The following is a 19,768-nucleotide window of genomic DNA, read 5'->3' on the forward strand; positions in this document are numbered from 1 at the left end:
TAACACAGAGATACTCTCCTTTCACTGTGTCTATTATCAAATAAATAGATAGTTCTCAATACAAAATGAAATTATATAAATTTACAAATAGAAATTCTGCAGAAATTTAAAGGTTATATGGTATTGTACAATTTATGTAAGTGTTCACATATAAACCTAAATGTGGTCTGTACATGTTTATACAACCATCATACTCACAATAAAGTCATACAGCATCAATAAACGCTGATGAACATGCAAGACTGTGTTGCAATGATACATATTGATAGGAAGGTCTGACTACTTGTGACTCAATTCCATAAGTGCTTTTGCAGCCTCTTCATCAAGATGGACCCTGTTCATCCTTTATCTGGGCCCAATTATTTTAAACAATACAACACATTATTACCTTTCACCACATTCTACCTTATATATCCTATATCTGGGGGCAATTATTGTAAACAATACAACGCAAGATTACCAATTATAACATCGTACCTTGTACATCCTATATATGCGCTAAATTATTTTAATCAAACAATACAACACATGAACAATACACCTGTATTACCATTCATCGCACTGGACCATGTACATCCTATATCTGGGCCCAATTATTGTAAACCGTACATCACAGTATTACAATTCACCACATTGTACCTTATACATCCTATATCTGGGCCCAATTATTGTAAACAATAAATATGCAAGACCACACACTTGTGTTTTTCTAACGAATCAGAAAGCAATCATTTATTGCGCGGACCAATATATTCACGAGTGCGCGGAGTGCACGAGTGAATATATACGTCCGCGCAATAAATGAGTGCTTTCTGATTCGTTAGAAAAACACAAGTGTGTGGTCTTGCTTTTATCACATACCTTCCATATTCGGTAAAGATCGATACAAAGATTTTATAAACTTTGATATTTTTTGCAAATACCGGGAACTTTTCAGTTCGCCATAAAAAGTAGTTCCGGCTAGTAGGAAAATACAACATTCCGTATTGCACATGTGCAATACAGAACGTTGTATTTCATGGTCTGAAAATTTGCTTGTATTACTATAACAAGATTCAACAGGTATATGATAAAGAACAATACACCTACATTACCATTCATCGTCATGAACATTGTACGTCCTATTTTTGGGATCAGTTATTGTAAAGAGCGTGTTTTGCTTGGTTACATTAAGTTGTTTATGGAATCAACAAACTTTCTACAGTTACTTCTTATTTATTAGCTACATGTGTATACAGTATTTCATTGCTGGCATTGTCCTAGCGTCCGGCCTAACAAGGTTAAGGTTCCAGTGTACTTTCTGAGCAAATCCACACATACATATAGGAGAGAACGATTCCAGTATCAGCCTCAAGGATATCACAGTTTCATCAGAACCACACTGATTTTGATATGGCACATCATGTATCACAACTAAGATTCTAAATACAACGTATTAGTGAATTTCACTTTAAACAGTTTTAACTTTCAGAATTGCGACTGGCATGCTGAACATCCGTCACATATCCTCATCGTCCCTCCAATTCTCACTGAAAAGAGAACGTTTGGAACATAAGAGACATAGTCTTGTTTTTATTATCAAAAAACTAATTCATGTTCATTAATTGATGTAAAATATGACACTTTCATTACACAATCATAGCCTTTAGCTACTCATAGCCAGTAAACTGACTAGAGACCATCACACTATTATTTCTACCCAGTAAATTAAACATGTACACAATCATATGCTTTACTCCTAAACAGTAACCATAGTAACGGACTCACACACAGACAATCGAAGCTTAAATCATTTCCGGTAATCTAAGTAATCGAGATCCCTACCGACAGTCATAGGTTTACTCCTCCGGTAACTGAGTAACAGTGACCCACATACACTTGGACATAATTGTCTTTCTGACAGAGAATAAAAACCACATACTCACATTAAGCTCACCAACATACAAAATATGTTACAAAATAAAGTATATAGTAAGACAAAAGTATCTAGTAAAAAGAGTATATAGTATGTTGTTATCAAAAAGTGGTTTTTTTTAATAATAATCTTATTTATCTGACAGAGAATAAAACAACGTAAAGTCTAACTGAAAGTAAAACCACACACTCACGGCGTCTAACAAGAAGTAAAGTCGCATACTCCCATAGTGTTACAGAAAGTAAAACCACATACACCCATAATCTAACAGAAAGTAAAGTGACATACCCCCATAGTCTAACAGAAAGTAAAGTGACATACTCCCATAGTCTAACAGAAAGTAAAGTCACATACTCCCATAGTCTAACAGAAAGTAAAGTCACATACTCCCCTAGTCTAACAGTAAGGAATGTCACATACTCCCATAGTCTAACAGAAAGTAAAGTCACATACTCCCATAGTCTAACAGTAAGGAATGTCACATACTCCCATAGTCTAACGGAAAGTAAAGCCACGTACTCCCATAGTTTAACAGAAAGTAAAGTCACATACTCCCATAGTCTAACAGAAAGTAAAGTCACACACTCACGACGTCTAACGGAAAGTAAAGTCACATACTCCCATAGTCTAACAAGTAAGGAATGTCACATACTTCCATAGTCTAACAGAGAATTAAGTCACAACCTCCCATAGTCTAACAGAAAGTAATGTCACATACTCCCATAGTCTAACAGAAAGTAAAGTCACATACTCTCATAATCTAACAGAAATTAAAGTCACGTACTCCCATAGTCAAACAGAAAGTAAAGTCACATACTCTCAATCTAACAGAAAGTAAAGTCACATACTCCCATAGTCTAACAGAAAGTAAACTCAAATACTCCCATAGTCTAACAGAAAGTTAAGTCATATACTCCCATAGTCTAACAGAAAGTAAAGTCACATACTCCGATAGTCTAACAGAAAGTAAAGCAACATACTCCCATAGTCTAACAGAAAGTAAAGTCACATACTCCCATAGTCTAACAAGTAAGGAATGTCGCATACTCCCATAGCCAAACAGCAATAACGTCACATACTCACGACGTCTAACGGAAAGTAAAGTTACGTACTCCCATAGTCTAACAAGTAAGGAATGTCACATACTCCCATAGCCAAACAGCAATAAAGTAACATACTCATGACGTCTAACGGAAAGTAAAGTTACATACTCCCATAGTCAAACAGAAAGTTAAACCACATACTCACGATGTCTAACAGAAAGTAAAGTCACGTACTCCCATAGTCAAACAGAAAGTTAAACCACATACTCACGATGTCTAACAGAAAGTAAAGTCACGTACTCCCATAGTCTAACAGAAAGTAAACTCAAATACTCCCATAGTCTAACAGAAAGTTAAGTCATATACTCCCATAGTCTAACAGAGAGTTAAGTCACGTACTCTCATAGTCTAACAGAAAGTAAAGTAAGGAATGTCACATACTCCCATAGTCTAACAGCAAGTAAAGTCACATACTCCCACAGAAAGTAAAGTCACATACGCCCATAGTCTAACAGAAAGTAAAATCACATACTCCCATAGTCAAACAGAATGTAAAACCACATACACCCATAATCTAACAGAAAGTAAAGTGACATTCTTCCATAGTCTAACAGAAAGTAATGTCACATACTCCCATAGTCTAACAGCAAGTAAAGTCACATACTCCCATAGGCTAACAGAAAGTAAAGTCACATACGCCCATAGTCTAACAGAAAGTAATGTCACATACTCCCATAGTCTAACGGAAAGTAAAGTCACATACTCCGATAGTCTAACAGAAAGTAAAGCAACATACTCCCATAGTCTAACAAGTAAGGATTTTCACATACTCCCATAGCCAAACAGCCATAGAGTCACATACTCACGACGTCTAACGGAAGGTAAAGTTACATACTCCCATAGTATAGTTTAACAGAAAGTAAAGTCACATACCCCCATAGTCTAACAGAAAGTAAACTCAAATACTCCCATAGTCTAACAGAAAGTAATGTCACATACTCCCATAGTCTAACAGCAAGTAAAGTCACATACTCCCACAGAAAGTAAAGTCACATACGCCCATAGTCTAACAGAAAGTAAAGCAACATACTCCCATAGTCTAACAAGTAAGGATTTTCACATACTCCCATAGCCAAACAGCCATAGAGTCACATACTCACGACGTCTAACGGAAGGTAAAGTTACATACTCCCATAGTCTAACAAGTAAGGTATGTCACATACTCCCATAGCCTAGCAGAAAGTAAAGTCATATACTCCCATAGTCAAACAGCAAGTAAAGACACGTACTCCCATAGTCTAACAAGTAAGGATTTTCACATACTCCCATAGCCAAACAGCAATAAAGTCACATACAGTAAGGAATGTCACATACTCCCCTAGTCTAACAGTAAGGAATGTCACATACTCCCCTAGTCTAACAGTAAGGAATGTCACATACTCCCATAGCCAAACAGCAATAAAGTAACATACTCATGACGTCTAACGGAAAGTAAAGTCACATACTCCCCTAGTCTAACAGTAAGGAATGTCACATACTCCCATAGTCTAACAAGTAAGGTATGTCACATACTCCCATAGCCAAACAGCCATAGAGTCACATACTCACGACGTCTAACGGAAGGTAAAGTTACATACTCCCATAGTATAGTTTAACAGAAAGTAAAGTCACATTCTCCGATAGTCTAACAGAAAGTAAAGCAACATACTCCCATAGTCTAACAAGTAAGGATTGTCACATACTCCCATCGCCAAACAGCAATAAAGTCACATACAGTAAGGAATGTCACATACTCCCCTAGTCTAACAGTAAGGAATGTCACATACTCCCCTAGTCTAACAGTAAGGAATGTCACATACTCCCCTAGTCTAACAGTAAGGAATGTCACATACTCCCATAGTCTAACAAGTAAGGTATGTCACATACTCCCATAGCCTAGCAGAAAGTAAAGTCATATACTCCCATAGTCTAACAGAAAGTAAAATCACATACTCCCATAGTCAAACAGAAAGTAAAGTCACATACTCTCATAATCTAACAGAAATTAAAGTCACGTACTCCCATAGTCTAACAGAGAGGAAAGTCACATACTCCCATAGTCTTACAGAAAGTAAAGCCACATATTCAAACATAATTTAACACAAAGGAAAGACCCACACACTCTAAAATAACTTATCTAAACTCACTTATAGTCAGAGAGAAAGGAAGTAAATCATTAACACTAATAGTCCCACAGAGTTGCCTATCTCTAAAACTGTACAGTCTTAATTAACCTACTCAAATACTCCCATAGTCTAACAGAGAGTAAAGTCACATACTCCCATAGTCTTACAGAAAGTAAAGCCACATATTCAAACATAATTTAACACAAAGTAAAGACCCACACACTCTAAAATAACTTATCTAAACTCACTTATAGTCAGAGAGAAAGGAAGTAAATCCTTAACACTCATAGTCCCACAGAGTTGCCTCTTTCTAAAACTGTACAGTCTTAATTAACCTACCAACCCCACTGATAGTTTTGTTATTAATACGGACTGATACTCACTCATTGTCTGAACTTAATTCCGGATTAGATCCATTATTGTCATCTCCTCCGCTGTCATCTCCGTCCGGATCATAGTCCTCATCTTCCTTAAACTCTGAGGCCACTGAAACCAAAAGTAATTTAACAATAACGATCCCACACATTGATGTACATGTATAAGGTATTGGCTTTCTCATTATTTTATCTTTTTTATCTTTTTTGCTAAACATTTATTGTACTATGTCCTTGTTTAAAAAAAGATTTCAGATATCACAGGTGTAGGAGAAACATTAGACAGACAACTACGTCTTTACGAAATGAACTTACATTCTTCTATGTGTTTTGCAGCATCATATTTGAGGGTAATGTCGACAGCCTCTGGGTGCTCCTCTTTGTATTTCGTAAGACCATCCATAACAGCTTTTCTCATCTCTTCGATGTGGAGATCACGTGGATTGGAATACAGGCTGCACCTTAAATGCATAGAGTCAAAACTAAATGACATGTATATTTGTATATTCTATAACTGTAAACCAAATCATATAAACCGTAAAAAAAACATGGACTCTAGAATTTGTTGTTCAAACTTTTCCATTAAACCTAAATGTATTCTAGAAAGTGATTTAATTCATCTATATCAGCAAATAGTCATGTCAAATTTGATCAAATATTCACATACATCTCTTCATCGTCATCATCAAAGTGGTCATAATCCTCAACAGGTTTTCGGCATAAGTAACACTGGGAGGCGCCACATGTACAGGTCATCTTATTACAGCCGTACTCTTTAAAGAACCTCTTCTGACAGTTGTGGCACTTATGAAGCATGGCTTCTGACACACACAGCTCTATATACGTCCTCATATTCCTTTCTCCTTGTCTCTCTATTTCGTTACAAGCAAGGGGTACATGATTAGGCTCCTTACAGAGTCTGAAACAGGCAAATATGTAGTTAAACTTTGTGACATTATTTTCAATAAAATGAACCTTCAATGCAATGCACATGTGATTTATTACTTAACTTACATCTAGGTTATACATTATATTATACACTAGTGAGACACATATACAAGAATACTGGAGATGTTCTGGATTAAAATGCAAGGGAAGCAATTACATTAAGAAATCCTTAAGACATTCTCAGCTTAAGACATATACATACACATATCGTGGAGACTTTTTATGGTTAGGACACTTTAAAGGCACTTACCTACAGGATTCCTTGAGACACTCTGGGTTAAGACACTTTTAAGACACTTAACTACAGGATTCTTTGAGACACTCTGGGTTAAGACACTTTATAAGACACTTACCTCTAGGATTCCTTGAGACACTCTGGGTTAAGACACTTTTATTAAAATTACCTACAGGATTCCTTGAGACACTCTGGGTTAAGACATTTTTAAGACACTTACCTTCAGGATTCCTTGAGACACTCTGGGTTAAGACACTTTTTCTAACTTACCTACAGGATTCCTTGAGACACTCTGGGTTTAGACACTTTTAAGACACTTACCTTCAGGATTCCTTGAGACACTTTGGGTTAAGACACTTTTATTAAACTTACCTGCAGGATTCCTTGAGACACTCAGGGTTTAGACACTTTTAAGAAAGTTACCTACAGGATTCCTTGAGACACTCTGGGTGTAGATTCCTTGAGACACTCTGGGTTAAAACAATTACCTACAGGATTCCTCGAGACACTCTTGATTAGGAAATGTACCTACGGGATTCCTTGAGACATTCTGGGTGAAGACACTTACCTACAGGATTCCTTGAGACACTCTGTTAAGACATTTATTAAGACACTTACCTTCAGGATTCCTTGAGACACTCTGGGTTAAGACACTTTTAAGACACTAACCTACAGGATTCCTTGAGACACTCTGGTTTAAGACACTTTTAAGACACTTACCTACAAAATTCCTTGAGACACTCTGGGTTAAGACACTTTTAAGAAACTAAACTACATGATTTCTTGAGACACTCTGTTTAAGACACTTTTAAGACACTTACCTACAGGATTCCTTGAGACACTCTTGGTTAAGAAACTTACCTACAGGATTCCTTGAGACACTTCCGGTTAAGACATTTATTAAGACACTTACCTTCAGGATTCCTTGAGACACTCTGGTTTAAGACACTTTTAAGACCCTTACCTACAAAATTCCTTGAGACACTCTGGGTTAAGACACTTTTAAGAAACTAAACTACATGATTTCTTGAGACACTCTGTTTAAGACACTTTTAAGACACTTCCCTACAGGATTCCTTGAGACACTCTGGGTTAAGACACTTTTAAGACATTTACCTACAGGATTCTCTGAGACACTCTGGGTTAAGACACTTGAACACTTTATCATCAGGATTAGAGATGATGGTGGCAAAGCTACAGAATGGACAGCTGATAAGGTCAGGTATGTCTGCCTGTTTCACTTCTTCTTCCTGCTTCCTTCTCAACAATATGGAGAACATGTTCTGGGACATGACTTCCTGTAGCACTGAGAGTGGGAACTGATATTCACAGTTATCTGTGAAACAAGGAAAGACACACTGGCCGTCTCCGATGGCGACCTCTGATGACCTTTTGATACAGTCCTTGCAGAAAAGATGACCATCCTGACAGGATGCCATATCCTCAATGAAACATTCATTGTCATAGCAACAACCGCATTCAAGAAGTTCCTCATTTTCTTTAGCTTGCAGTCTCTTTAATTCTTTGAATCTCTTTTCCTCATCTAGATGATCTAATAACATAAAATAAAAAACTTTGATGCCCATGTCGATGATATGAGTACAGAGAATATCAAATTATAGTTTGAAGGATCATAAGAGTACCTAAACATATGTAGGTAAACCAACAACAATATACTTCAATCTTCACAATAAGTCTTGTCCTCGTTGTTTAGGACATCAGACTCATTTTCGATATTTATATTGTATAGTACTTTCTTTTGAACCACTGATTTTTCCACAACAGTAATCTGATACTTAATGTTGTATCACATTGAGGCTCCAGGTAGAGCAACTGATGCTTCAGATTTAAGTAGGCAGCCGGGGCCATCCTTTAAGATGTCTCACCTAGCCTTTGTTTTTTATTGGCAGCAAACATTTTTTCATTGAAGAAAAATTCGTCAAGTTCTGCAGGGAGCGGCTCCTCAGGTCTGGGATTGCGTTTGAACTTTATAGAGCCCTCTGTAATTATATAAAACCAAACATAAAATTAAAAACAACAATCTTGGCCAAACAAATAGTTCATCAGTACAGAAACCTTACCTAATTAATGTTGTATCCTTTTGTTTTTAAATTAACTTTACTTGACCTTGCGAAAATAGATCTTGAAACATTGGTAACTAAATGCAACGTCACTGTTTCAAGACACTTACATGGGTGCCAATTCAACAGAGGTTATTTTTTCAAAAGTGCCTCCATTAGGAGTCAAATCCATACCTACAGATTACTTTACCAAACCAACCCCCACCGACACAGCAGGGGAGGGGGCAACTGATATTTGGGATCAATTAAAATGTTGGGTGCAGGGACCAAGCCTGGGACTGGGACTGAAGATGTTTGGTAGGAATGCCAAATGTTTGAAAACAAAATTTACTTATTGTTCTAGTGACCTTGTGACCTGACCTTTTACCTGCAGTCTCAGCAGTCTTCATACATACATTTCTGTATAGTATTTTGCATGACTCAATCAACAATATTGAAGCAAGTTTCACATTCAATACGTTTTTGTTGTTGTTGAAAAAAAATCCAAAAATTCTAAAACAAAAAATAATTGCTGGGAAATCGATTCACATTGGATAATGCAATCGCTTTTCAGCAAGACAACCAGGGTTTGATTCCCCAATCAGATATGAACATGTATAAGTTCACTTGCCCAACCACTTGACATTACTCCAGTTTCCTCCAAAATGAATACCCCTTGTAAGCTACCATCCAGGCTAACAAGAGTGATCATTATAAGTTGGCAGAACTTGTGTCATTACTGTTGTAAAATAGATAGACTTTAATCTGAAGAAAAAAAACCTGAGTGTTTGACCTTTGACCTCTTTGCAAATATGAGATGTGCTGTAGCAACATGAACAGTATTTCATTGTTTTTACAAAAATTTGTAAAAAAAAAAGTTTCTGATTATATACGAATGTTCATTGTAGAAACCTATATTACCTACCTGGAAGGCCCTCTGTCTTTTCCTGTATCTCCGCTTTACTAGTAGTGTAGTGGAATTTGTTTTGTATCATGACATGCATCAGATAGCCCGTCTTCAGTTCCCTGAAATCATTCTTGATCTGTACCTGTACATGTTGTTTGTAATTCTCATTCATAGGCTTGTCCTTATCTTCAAATGTTGCACATGGATCTGGAAACTTTGACAGAAAATCCTTCAAATCAAAAGTCATATTTTCAATTCGTTCCCTTACCTTGGCCTTTGCCTTCTCCTTCATTACTTCTGTGTGTTTTGGGTAATCCTTGTTTTCAAACATGGCCCATGCAAGGTTTTTCACACGGTCCTTGTCATCTTGTCGTTTCTCCAACTCATCGTAAAGATATGTCGGGTCACAGTCTGGGAACACTTCCTTCAGATCATCAACCTCGTCCCCAATACTGTAAGCAATCCTGTTTCCTGTGGGGACCGAGTCATCCAATGAGCTTGTGTTGCTGCTCTCAATGCTGGGAGTGCTAGTGGTCGGCACAATTCTCATCAGCTCCTCAATCACCAACTGGATGCGATTTTTTTGATGACTGTGAGCCTCCAGGTAGGCATATATTTCATTTGGGTTCATATCAGGCAACACTTTAGCCACTATTCTCATGTCTCTGTACAGTGGGTCCCTCTGAAGGACAGGATCATCAGGTAGTGTGTCCAGCCTGGCCAGCCGAGTCACCGTTCGACCCTGTAAAAAGCTGATCACCAGGTCTACCCTGTTGGCCTGGTTTTCTCTTTCCTGTAACAACTTATATACTTCATTGGGGTTGGCCCCTGGCATAACTTCAATGACCTTCTTGATGTCTGCTGCAAAGTCTTCACGGGTGGTCAGCAGGGAACTATAATGCTTGGTCAGAAGTTGACTGACAACCCTGTCCACTCTGTCCACACGATCTCCCTCAGACAGTAACAACTGGTGAATCTCATTGGCTGATAGAGGCAAGGCGGCCATGTTTGCCATTGACTTGTCAATCACAGACACAAAATCCTCCATGAAGGTGGATGTTGTCTGTCCAAGCCGCTGTGGTGTTGAAGAGGCAGTTAGGGCATGTCCGGCCTCCTCCAGTATTTCATTCGTCACCAGGTCAACACGACCTGGGTTACTTCTGTTTTCCTTCAGTTTGTTATAGATCAAGTCAACATCAACCCCATCCACAATTCCTGCTATGAGTTCAGCATCTTGCAATACAGATGGAATTTTAGTTAGAGTTGGTACAGCCATTAAGTCATCATTTCCATTATCCTCAACAGTCTCATTTACTGTCTCTGACCTTGCTGTGACCTCCTGAACATCATCATTTTTATGCTCTGTCTCTCCCTCTAAATTATACTCTTGTGTACCACTGATGGTCGAATCCTCCACGACCTCTGACCTCTCTGTGACCTCATCAGTGCCATTATTTGTTTTGTTCTCTCCCTCTAAATTGTTCTCTTGTGTACCACTGACTGTATAATCCTCAACGACCCCTGACCTCTCTGTGACATCCTCAACATCATTAGTTTTATCCTCTACCTCACCTTCAAGATTATACTCTTGTGTACCATTCAAGGTAGAATTGTCCACGACTCCTGACCTATCTTCGACCTCCTCAGCTTCATTATTTTTACTCTCTATTTCCCCCTCCAGATTGTACTCCACTGTGTCTGAATGTTTCAGGCTATGTCCATCTCCATCAGCTGTGACCTGTGACCTCTGACCACTGCTTTCCTCATTCTCAAGTTTAGGACGTTTTGCCAGTGGTTCGTTGAAGGACTCCTCGGAGACTAACTCTGACTTAGTGTCGCCAATGTCCCACTCAGCTGCCATATTCTGTTTATCATTCACATGGAAACCTCACTGTGTAAGAAAACAACCTAGAAAGATATAACAAAAACAAAATTACTTGGTACTTCATTCTTTCATATTAATAGGAACACAATGACATATTAATTATTATTTGAAAGTATCAGCATATTATATTGAATAAAGGCATATTATTCTATGTTACGAATGCAGGATCTTACATGAATATTAAATAAATAAAAAATAAAAAAATGCGACAAGTTTAATTAATCTCATAAAATGGAAACGAATACAAGATTCTTTATGATCATTTGGTTTTTGTTTAGTTTTTATGTCCTATTAACAGCTATGATCATTTAAGTACGGACAACAGGTGAGCTAAAAATGCGACAAGTTTAATTAATCTCATAAAATGGAAACGAATACAAGATTCTTTATGATCATTTGGTTTTTGTTTAGTTTTTATGTCCTATTAACAGCTATGATCATTTAAGTACGGACAACAGGTGAGCTAAAAATGCGACAAGTTTAATTAATCTCATAAAATGGAAACGAATACAAGATTCTTTATGATCATTTGTTTTTTGTTTAGTTTTTATGTCCTATTAACAGCTATGATCATTTAAGTACGGACAAGGTTTTGGTTGTGGAGGAAAGATGGTGTGCCCAGAGAAAAACTACAGACCCACGGCCAGTACCTGGCGACTGCTCCACAAAGGTATCGAACCCGAGACCCAGTGGTGGACGGCTAGTGGTAGCAGAATGTCAGACGCCTTAACCACTTGGCAACCGCGACCCCCTTTTTTGTTTTGTTACAAATATTCAAATCAAAAACAAAAACTCTGGCGACATGAAATTCAAAATACAGACATTTCGACCCTAGTCTTTCTCTTTTGTGATGCATTATAATTGGATGTTTGTGATGACATGAGGTTGTGGAAGTTACAATTGAAACAATGGAAACCTTCAACCAATCACAGATCTCCTACATGATATTTGTAAACGTTTTCTTCAGGTTTGTAATAATTAGTATTAATGAATTGTGGAAAGTTTGTGTATCACAACCAGTGTTTATGGGCGACATGTCTTTGACGTGAGTATGGTACATGCTCTAGGTGTCATCTTCATCAGACAGACGACCAATGAATCAAAGCGTATGTACACAGAGGTATCAATTATGTACCAGCTGGCAATATAAAATCAAATGTTAATCTAGATATACTATAAGCGTATGTACTCTTAGTTGTTATACATGTACGAAAACTAGCTTCTGTCTAATACCTGGTCATAGATGTTCGGGGCGGCATTATAGCAAAATCATGTTATTGACAAGAATAACTCTGAAGTAGAGGAAAGAGAGAGCAATCTGTTCAAGCAGCAGATAAAAGAAGCCATCTGGATACGCGGCGGCAGTTAGTGATTTCGGCCAGTTCTGAACAGGGACGAGAGGGCTCATCTATAGACTCTCGTAAATCTTTGACCAGGTATTAAACAAAGCTTAGCCAAATCGAGTTTTTCTATTTAAATAATTTGATTAGACATTTTTTACATGTACAACAACTAAGTGTACAAACGCGTATAGTGTATCCGAATCGACATTTGATTAAATCATATTACCAACTGGTACATAGTTTACACCTTTGTGTACATACGCTTCACTGGTCATTTGTCTGATGAAGGTGACATGGTATGTACCGTACTAGTCATCAAAAAGTCACATATAAACACTTAATGGTTGTGATACATAACCTTTTTACAAATCTGCTACATGATGCAAGTGTTAACTGCTTAAATGTTTTACATGCATGAACTATATATTCATAATACAATTTATGTGTTTATAATGACACTGACAACAGAGTAGTTACATTGTATGTAATAAATCTGTAGTTATTACATTCACATTTTCTTACATTTTTGCTAGTGAAACATGAAATTCTATCAACTTGATAAAATTGATAATTTTCACACTGTGACAGATATCAAAAGTGATATTTTCACCTTTAAATATGAACTTTGATAACTGGTCAACTCATCGAATTCATATTTAACATTGAAACACAGCATATTAATGGCATGGGGTAAATGTACCTTCTATATATATATGAACTAGTTTTATTCAGAACAATGCTGCTCTACTCAATTTTAAAACAAATTAACAGGAATGTCACATCTTAATTGATGCAATCTGAACCGAAATGTATACGTACTGGCACGGGTGTTTTGAAATATAGCACTAGGCCTATCCACGGAATTAGATTAGATAAGTCCGTGGCCTATCTAATCACTTAATTACAAATGTATTTTTGAAACTGAATTTACCGAGAGAATTTCTAGCAATCATGGGTAGGAAGTATAATGCTCGTTATGCAAAAATTACCTCCGCCGCCGTTTTCCGCTCACTCATTCTTGGTATGACGGTCTTTATTTATCAAAATAAAACCTAAAGTTGCTTTTATCAGCAATTTTTAGGCTGGGTGGGCGGAGTCATAACAAGACCCAACAAGAAACTGCTGACGGTCAACCATATAAATATGTCGAAATACAACCAGTATGGCATAACACTACAGTATAACATCTATAATACAGATAAGTTAGTTATTATCAACACGACAACCAGTACATTAAAGCTCACCTGTAATGTGTTTACAACATAAAGTGAAACCAAGAAAGTACAGCTTATTAGAGTGGCGTCACACAGCTGCAGTGTCTCTCACTGGGACCGGGGCTGATGAGGACCGTCAAGATAGGATAACTCGTCCGGACTTCAAGCATGATATCTTACAGTTGTATATATTTTAAATATATTTTATAGTGTATACGGTCCTCAGCGGGGACCTCATGATCAGGGAATAACGTTGATGTTTTAAATATAATCATTTATGAACTAAAAAAGGGCCGTATTAATTGAGGAAATACGTAGAACTCCGACTTATAAGAATGGTTATATATATATATGCCGTATAGTCTATAACTATTGCTGTTAGCGTGTACGGTCCTAAGCATGGACATCATGATCAGGAAATCTTATCGTGAATTTTTCCGTAGCTGTTTATTAGATAAATCAAGTTTGCAAAGTTCACGGTCAAGAGTGGTGTCCTTATTTTTTTTAATTGAAAATATTTTACATCAACGACGAAATAATTTATACATAATTCTTACAGCGATACACGGTCCTGAGAGGAAATACGTACGTAGAACTCCGACTTATAAGAATGGTTATTTGCCGTATAGTCTATAACTATAGCTGTTACTGTATACGGTCCTGAGAAGGGACATCCTGATCAGGGAGCAAGTTCTCATTATATCGGTATTAATGGATCAAATAATACTAGCTAAGAGCTGAGTTATATGACTTGGAAATAAAAAAATAAATAAACTATGTTTATAGCATTTTATCTTTTAATTGCATATTATAGTGTATAAGGTCCTGAGCAGGGACATCATCATCAGGAAATCTGATGGTATTTTTGTCCGTATATATATTTATTTAATACATCAAGTTTGCAAAGTTCACGGTCAAGAGATGTCTCCTAATGATTTTGAAATGGAAAATTCATTACATCAACGATGAAATACTTTATACATACTTCTGATAGCATACACGGTCCTGGGCAGGGACAAAATAATCAGAAAATAACATATATTTTTTCCATAAGTATAAATCTCCCTGGATAATGTCAATGTAGATAGCAATGTATATGGTCTTTAAAATTGTCCTAGTGATGAAATAGAACCCCGTCTTATAAGAATGGTTATTTGCCGTGTAGTCTATAAGTATAGCACAAATGAAAATTATTTAAGTAGTTATTTACAGTATAACCTGTCTAAACCGGCCCCCTGTCTAATCCGGCCCCCTGTCTAAACCGGCTTTGATTTGTGGTCCCGGCATATTCCCTATATAATCATAGTATTAAACCCTGTATAAACCGGACCGTGTTCATTCCGAAAACCGGTGTTGTTTCACAAATGTTGGTATAGTTTCATGTAAAAACAACTTGTTTATTCCGGTCCTTAAATTTTTCTCGGCCGGCTGTAATCTAAAGCAAATACATTTTAAACAAAAAGGCGCTTTCCAATGTTGGGTTGCCCTTCATTTGTATTATAAACTGTATATTTTGTAAGTAATTAAACGTTGCAATTGATTCATTTCTCTGTTGTTTATGTTGAAACACTTGTATACAGATCGTATGCAAAAACACTACATTTTTTGTATTGTGTAAATATGACATGCCGACCCTGCATTAACCTTAGCAGGATGTCCCCGCTTAGGACCGTGTATGCTATAAGATGTATAATAAAAAAAAAATCATCCTTGATATAATGTATATATACATTTAGAAAACATTATGATGCATCTTTTGATCATGTTCAGTACTAGATTTACTTATGTGATGAATTACAACGGATACATTTAACATTTGATTTCCTGATCAGGTTGTCCCTGCTCAGGACCGCATATGTTATAAGATGTATGTATATGTATATATTGTTTCGTCATTCATGTAACCTATTTTGAATCGTAAAATCATTCGGACACATCTTTTGACTGTATTCAATGTTCACTTTACTGATATGATAAATAACAACGGATATATTTACAATTTGATTTCTTGATCAGGATGTCCCCACTCGGGACCGTGTATGTTATAAGATATTTATATTATGTTTTTAATCCTTGATATAATGTGTATATCCATTTAAAAACCATTATGATGTACGAGTTGTCCACAAAATCGATGTCGATTTCGGTTACGCTGTATTTCGAACTTCCAATCTTGAACTTTCCCTTTCTTGATAGTTATAGTGTACCCTGAACGTTTTGCCATATCAAGCTTTGAAATTACTTCATATAATATAATAAAAGGCTACGAAAGTGCGAACATCGTAGTTGACTCCGTTTCCGAGATATTGTGATTTATCTGAAAAAATACACCTAAATACACATTTGTGAGGCTCAGCAGCGATCACTTCGATATGGGTAGCCCACATCTGTGACGTCACAAGTTCAACGCTGTGCAGACAGCCTGCGGATGCTATCTAAATGAATACGTATTTTATATTGCCTATCAAGTGACTGTAAATATTATACTTTTTATTATTCAATTGATCCCTAGAAAATAATATTAACCCCTAAATACCAAATTATAGTCAAATTAACGTTAGCGTACCCCATCCCTTTCTTTACAATATGGAGCTATATGCACCGACACAATGATTTATACTCAAAATGAGTAGCAACCCGTGTATTTTCACCACCAGTTATAAAAACTTGAAACTTTTTTTTATTCTTTTTTGCAATCCAGAGAATTTAGCACATACTAAATATACACACTACTTTTAATAATCTTGCAGAGGGAGAAACTGTCCGTTCAAGTATCTCACTGAAGATAAGTAATCTATTAATTGAACCATCTGTAATCAGATATATAAAGTGCGTAACATGATCTACCATTGTTTGCTTTGTTTCAGACATTCATCTGTCGGGTTATGCAGTTGTACTGATTTTGGTGAATCTTTGACAGTATTTACGCATCATATTTATTTACGTTTTCTTGAAATTGATCCTTATTTATTTCCCCGTTATCTAGCCTGAGTACATTGTTGTTTAATAGAAAATTGGAAGACACATACTTCAGGTACCCCCTTGCCCACCTGCTGACATCCCTTTGATGTCACTTAAAAATTTGGACACAGGTATATAGGTGGTGTGTCTGGGGCCTCCTGCTGTCAGCACTGTACACAGGTGTATTTAGTGTTATTTACCTGCACACAAATTTCACACCTACGTAGCTACAGGCTAAGGGAGTGGATCGATATGATTTTCATTATTGAACCAAGACGTTACATTATAACTTATCACGGAATAAGATTATCTATTTAAGTCAGGCGCGTAGCTGCCACGTAAGCAAATAAGCAGTTGCATGCACATCAAAAAATCAAATATACTATTATATTTTTATTTATTTATTTATTTATTTTGTAGTTCGGAAAAGTGATTAAGTTGGCTCCACACTTTCGCAGTTAACCAGCAAAATTCGTTGAAACTTTCATACAATGGTTATGCAACTATGTAGAGTTGATTTTATGAAAATCTAAACATTCCGATAGTTTGGGGACTTTTTTGGAAAAAATACAAAAAAATGAATTTTCGTCAATTTTAATATTTTCCGGGTTTTTGTGTGTGTGGCATTGTTCGGAACAATAACAACAATAATAAAATGAAAAGAAGCATTTCTAATTAACCCTACAAATATTTGATTTATCGCAAAATATGTAACACATGTTACACAAAGTGTTTTTTATTGAATTTGTACAGATAAAAGTGATTATCTACAAGCTAAAAGCAAACAGGACACAAAGATCTATACAAATAGAATGGGAAATTGAACAAAATATACACAATGGCTTTATAATTTATTTATTTTACATTTTACAATCACTTTGATCCGGGTAAGAGTTATCTTCCTTGAACAAAATCGGAACTTTTTGCAGAGGGATGACATTTACACAATGACAGTTGTACACTTTGGACATCATTCCACTGTCCGCTAAATCACGGTATATTTATAATTACATGTCAGGAACATATGTGACCAGAGGCTATTGTATGGTATGCCGTTCTCACGTGCACTCACACATGCATTTCATAGGTATCTTGATATTTATTTTCACAGAGTAAGTAAACTACATTTGTAAGCAAGATTTAATCGACAGAGCGAAACTCCCTCAACAGCGAAAATCGTAACGACCTCGAGCTTATGAACTCGTGTAAGCACGTGAGGTCGGTACGTTCGCATTCCATGTGTTTCCTATATAACCTTCTTGAGATCGTCTGGTCTCATATCACTGTCTTCCCGTGAGTCTGTTTATGTCTATGAATTGGAAAGCTTTATTCCTAAAGTACGTGTGATTATACATTTCCCGGTAAAATCTCGATATCGGGTGTTAACATATCATCGGCACACACGTATACTATTGTTAACCCTGGGGCTGTTCTATGGCAAGCCAAGTTGTCATTTATGCATGGAGCAATGTTGATCCAGTGCTTAACCAAATTATATAAGATATCTTATTTAATTATATAAGATATCTTATATACTTTATGAGATATCTTATATACTTTATAAGATATCTCATATAATAAATGAGATATCTTATATATTTTATAAGATATNTAATTTTGCACTACGATATTGAATGCCCGATACGCAATACGGAAAAAACGACACGGTGTACATGCACATTTCGAACAAGATAATTGAGTCCGAGCTGTACTTTTTCCGGAAGTACGTCACGAAAATGGACGCTGATGACGATGTGTGGAGCCAACTTAAATGATGTGTGGTTCAATTGAAAAATATATCAAATTTAACTGTATAACTGACAGCCGACAATCAGTACGTATCCGGAAGTTCCAACCAGGGGTACCTGGTGCCGATTTTATTATTAGTATTTTTAAAGTTGTCAACATCGGAAACATGGCTGCAAAGCCAACGAAAAACCCGCAGCATCTTCGAAGAACAAGTTGATACATGACTTCTTCCAAGCAGCTGTAGGTTCACATGAAACAACATCCTCTTGCGACATGAACTTAGACATCGACGAGTCTAAAACGGCTATTAGTATTAGGGCCTAGTAATATATGCCGGACCGACCGAACACAGTTCTGATCAGTCTGACTGTCGTTACCCCTGATATCGGGAATACAACTTGTAACAAGCGAGGCCGATATTCATCTTACTAAAGTGAAGGTGGTTATCGATATCCTGTCAAAATGAAGAGGAAAATTTCACGAGTTCAAATTACATACACGGCTACATTTTAACAAGCGATTGTAATGAAAAACAACTAAGTCAACGGAGGCGGGTTGTTTTTCCGGAATGGATGTATTTTTGTGGGTTTTTTTTTCACCATTATTGTTATAGGTTTTAGGGCGGATATATGATGCGCGTATAGGATCCATCTGAGTTTTACATTCACTTCGCCTGCAAATGTAATATGAAAAAGGCAAAGCCTCAAAAGTCACAAAAAAACCACGTACATGTAGCTTTTGCTAATCTGTGACATTATACAGGCCTTCATTTGTCCCTGTCATGAACGGATAAAGTATGTTTTAAGAGTAGTACTAGGTCTATCTTCAGTAGGGCTACTAGATATATATATCTAAACATCGATAAAGGAGCTACCGTCATCTTATGTTCTGAGAAATGTTGATGATATAAAAAGGGTTTGGGGGAGACAACAGCAAAAAATCTGAAATTAATCGGTTCATATTGGCTCC

The 19,768-nt window shown here is 36.6% G+C and overlaps 1 protein-coding gene across 1 annotated transcript; it reads right to left on the minus strand.

Moving 5' to 3' along the window:
- Positions 1 to 1,010: 1,010 nt before the first annotated feature.
- Positions 1,011 to 14,197, minus strand: LOC110460829. The gene is made up of 8 exons (XM_021514002.1): positions 14,120 to 14,197; positions 9,666 to 11,555; positions 8,567 to 8,680; positions 7,797 to 8,232; positions 6,165 to 6,416; positions 5,813 to 5,958; positions 5,507 to 5,609; positions 1,011 to 1,529 (listed from the first exon to the last, which is right to left on the minus strand). Exons 2-8 carry the CDS (start codon positions 11,506 to 11,508, stop codon positions 1,499 to 1,501), a joined length of 2,925 nt encoding a protein of 974 aa, XP_021369677.1. The 5' UTR covers positions 11,509 to 11,555; positions 14,120 to 14,197; the 3' UTR covers positions 1,011 to 1,498.
- Between the last annotated feature and the right edge of the window lie 5,571 nt (positions 14,198 to 19,768).

This window comes from Mizuhopecten yessoensis, unplaced genomic scaffold, assembly GCF_002113885.1.
Source record: "Mizuhopecten yessoensis strain PY_sf001 unplaced genomic scaffold, ASM211388v2 scaffold10485, whole genome shotgun sequence".
NCBI classification, from domain to species: domain Eukaryota; kingdom Metazoa; phylum Mollusca; class Bivalvia; order Pectinida; family Pectinidae; genus Mizuhopecten; species Mizuhopecten yessoensis.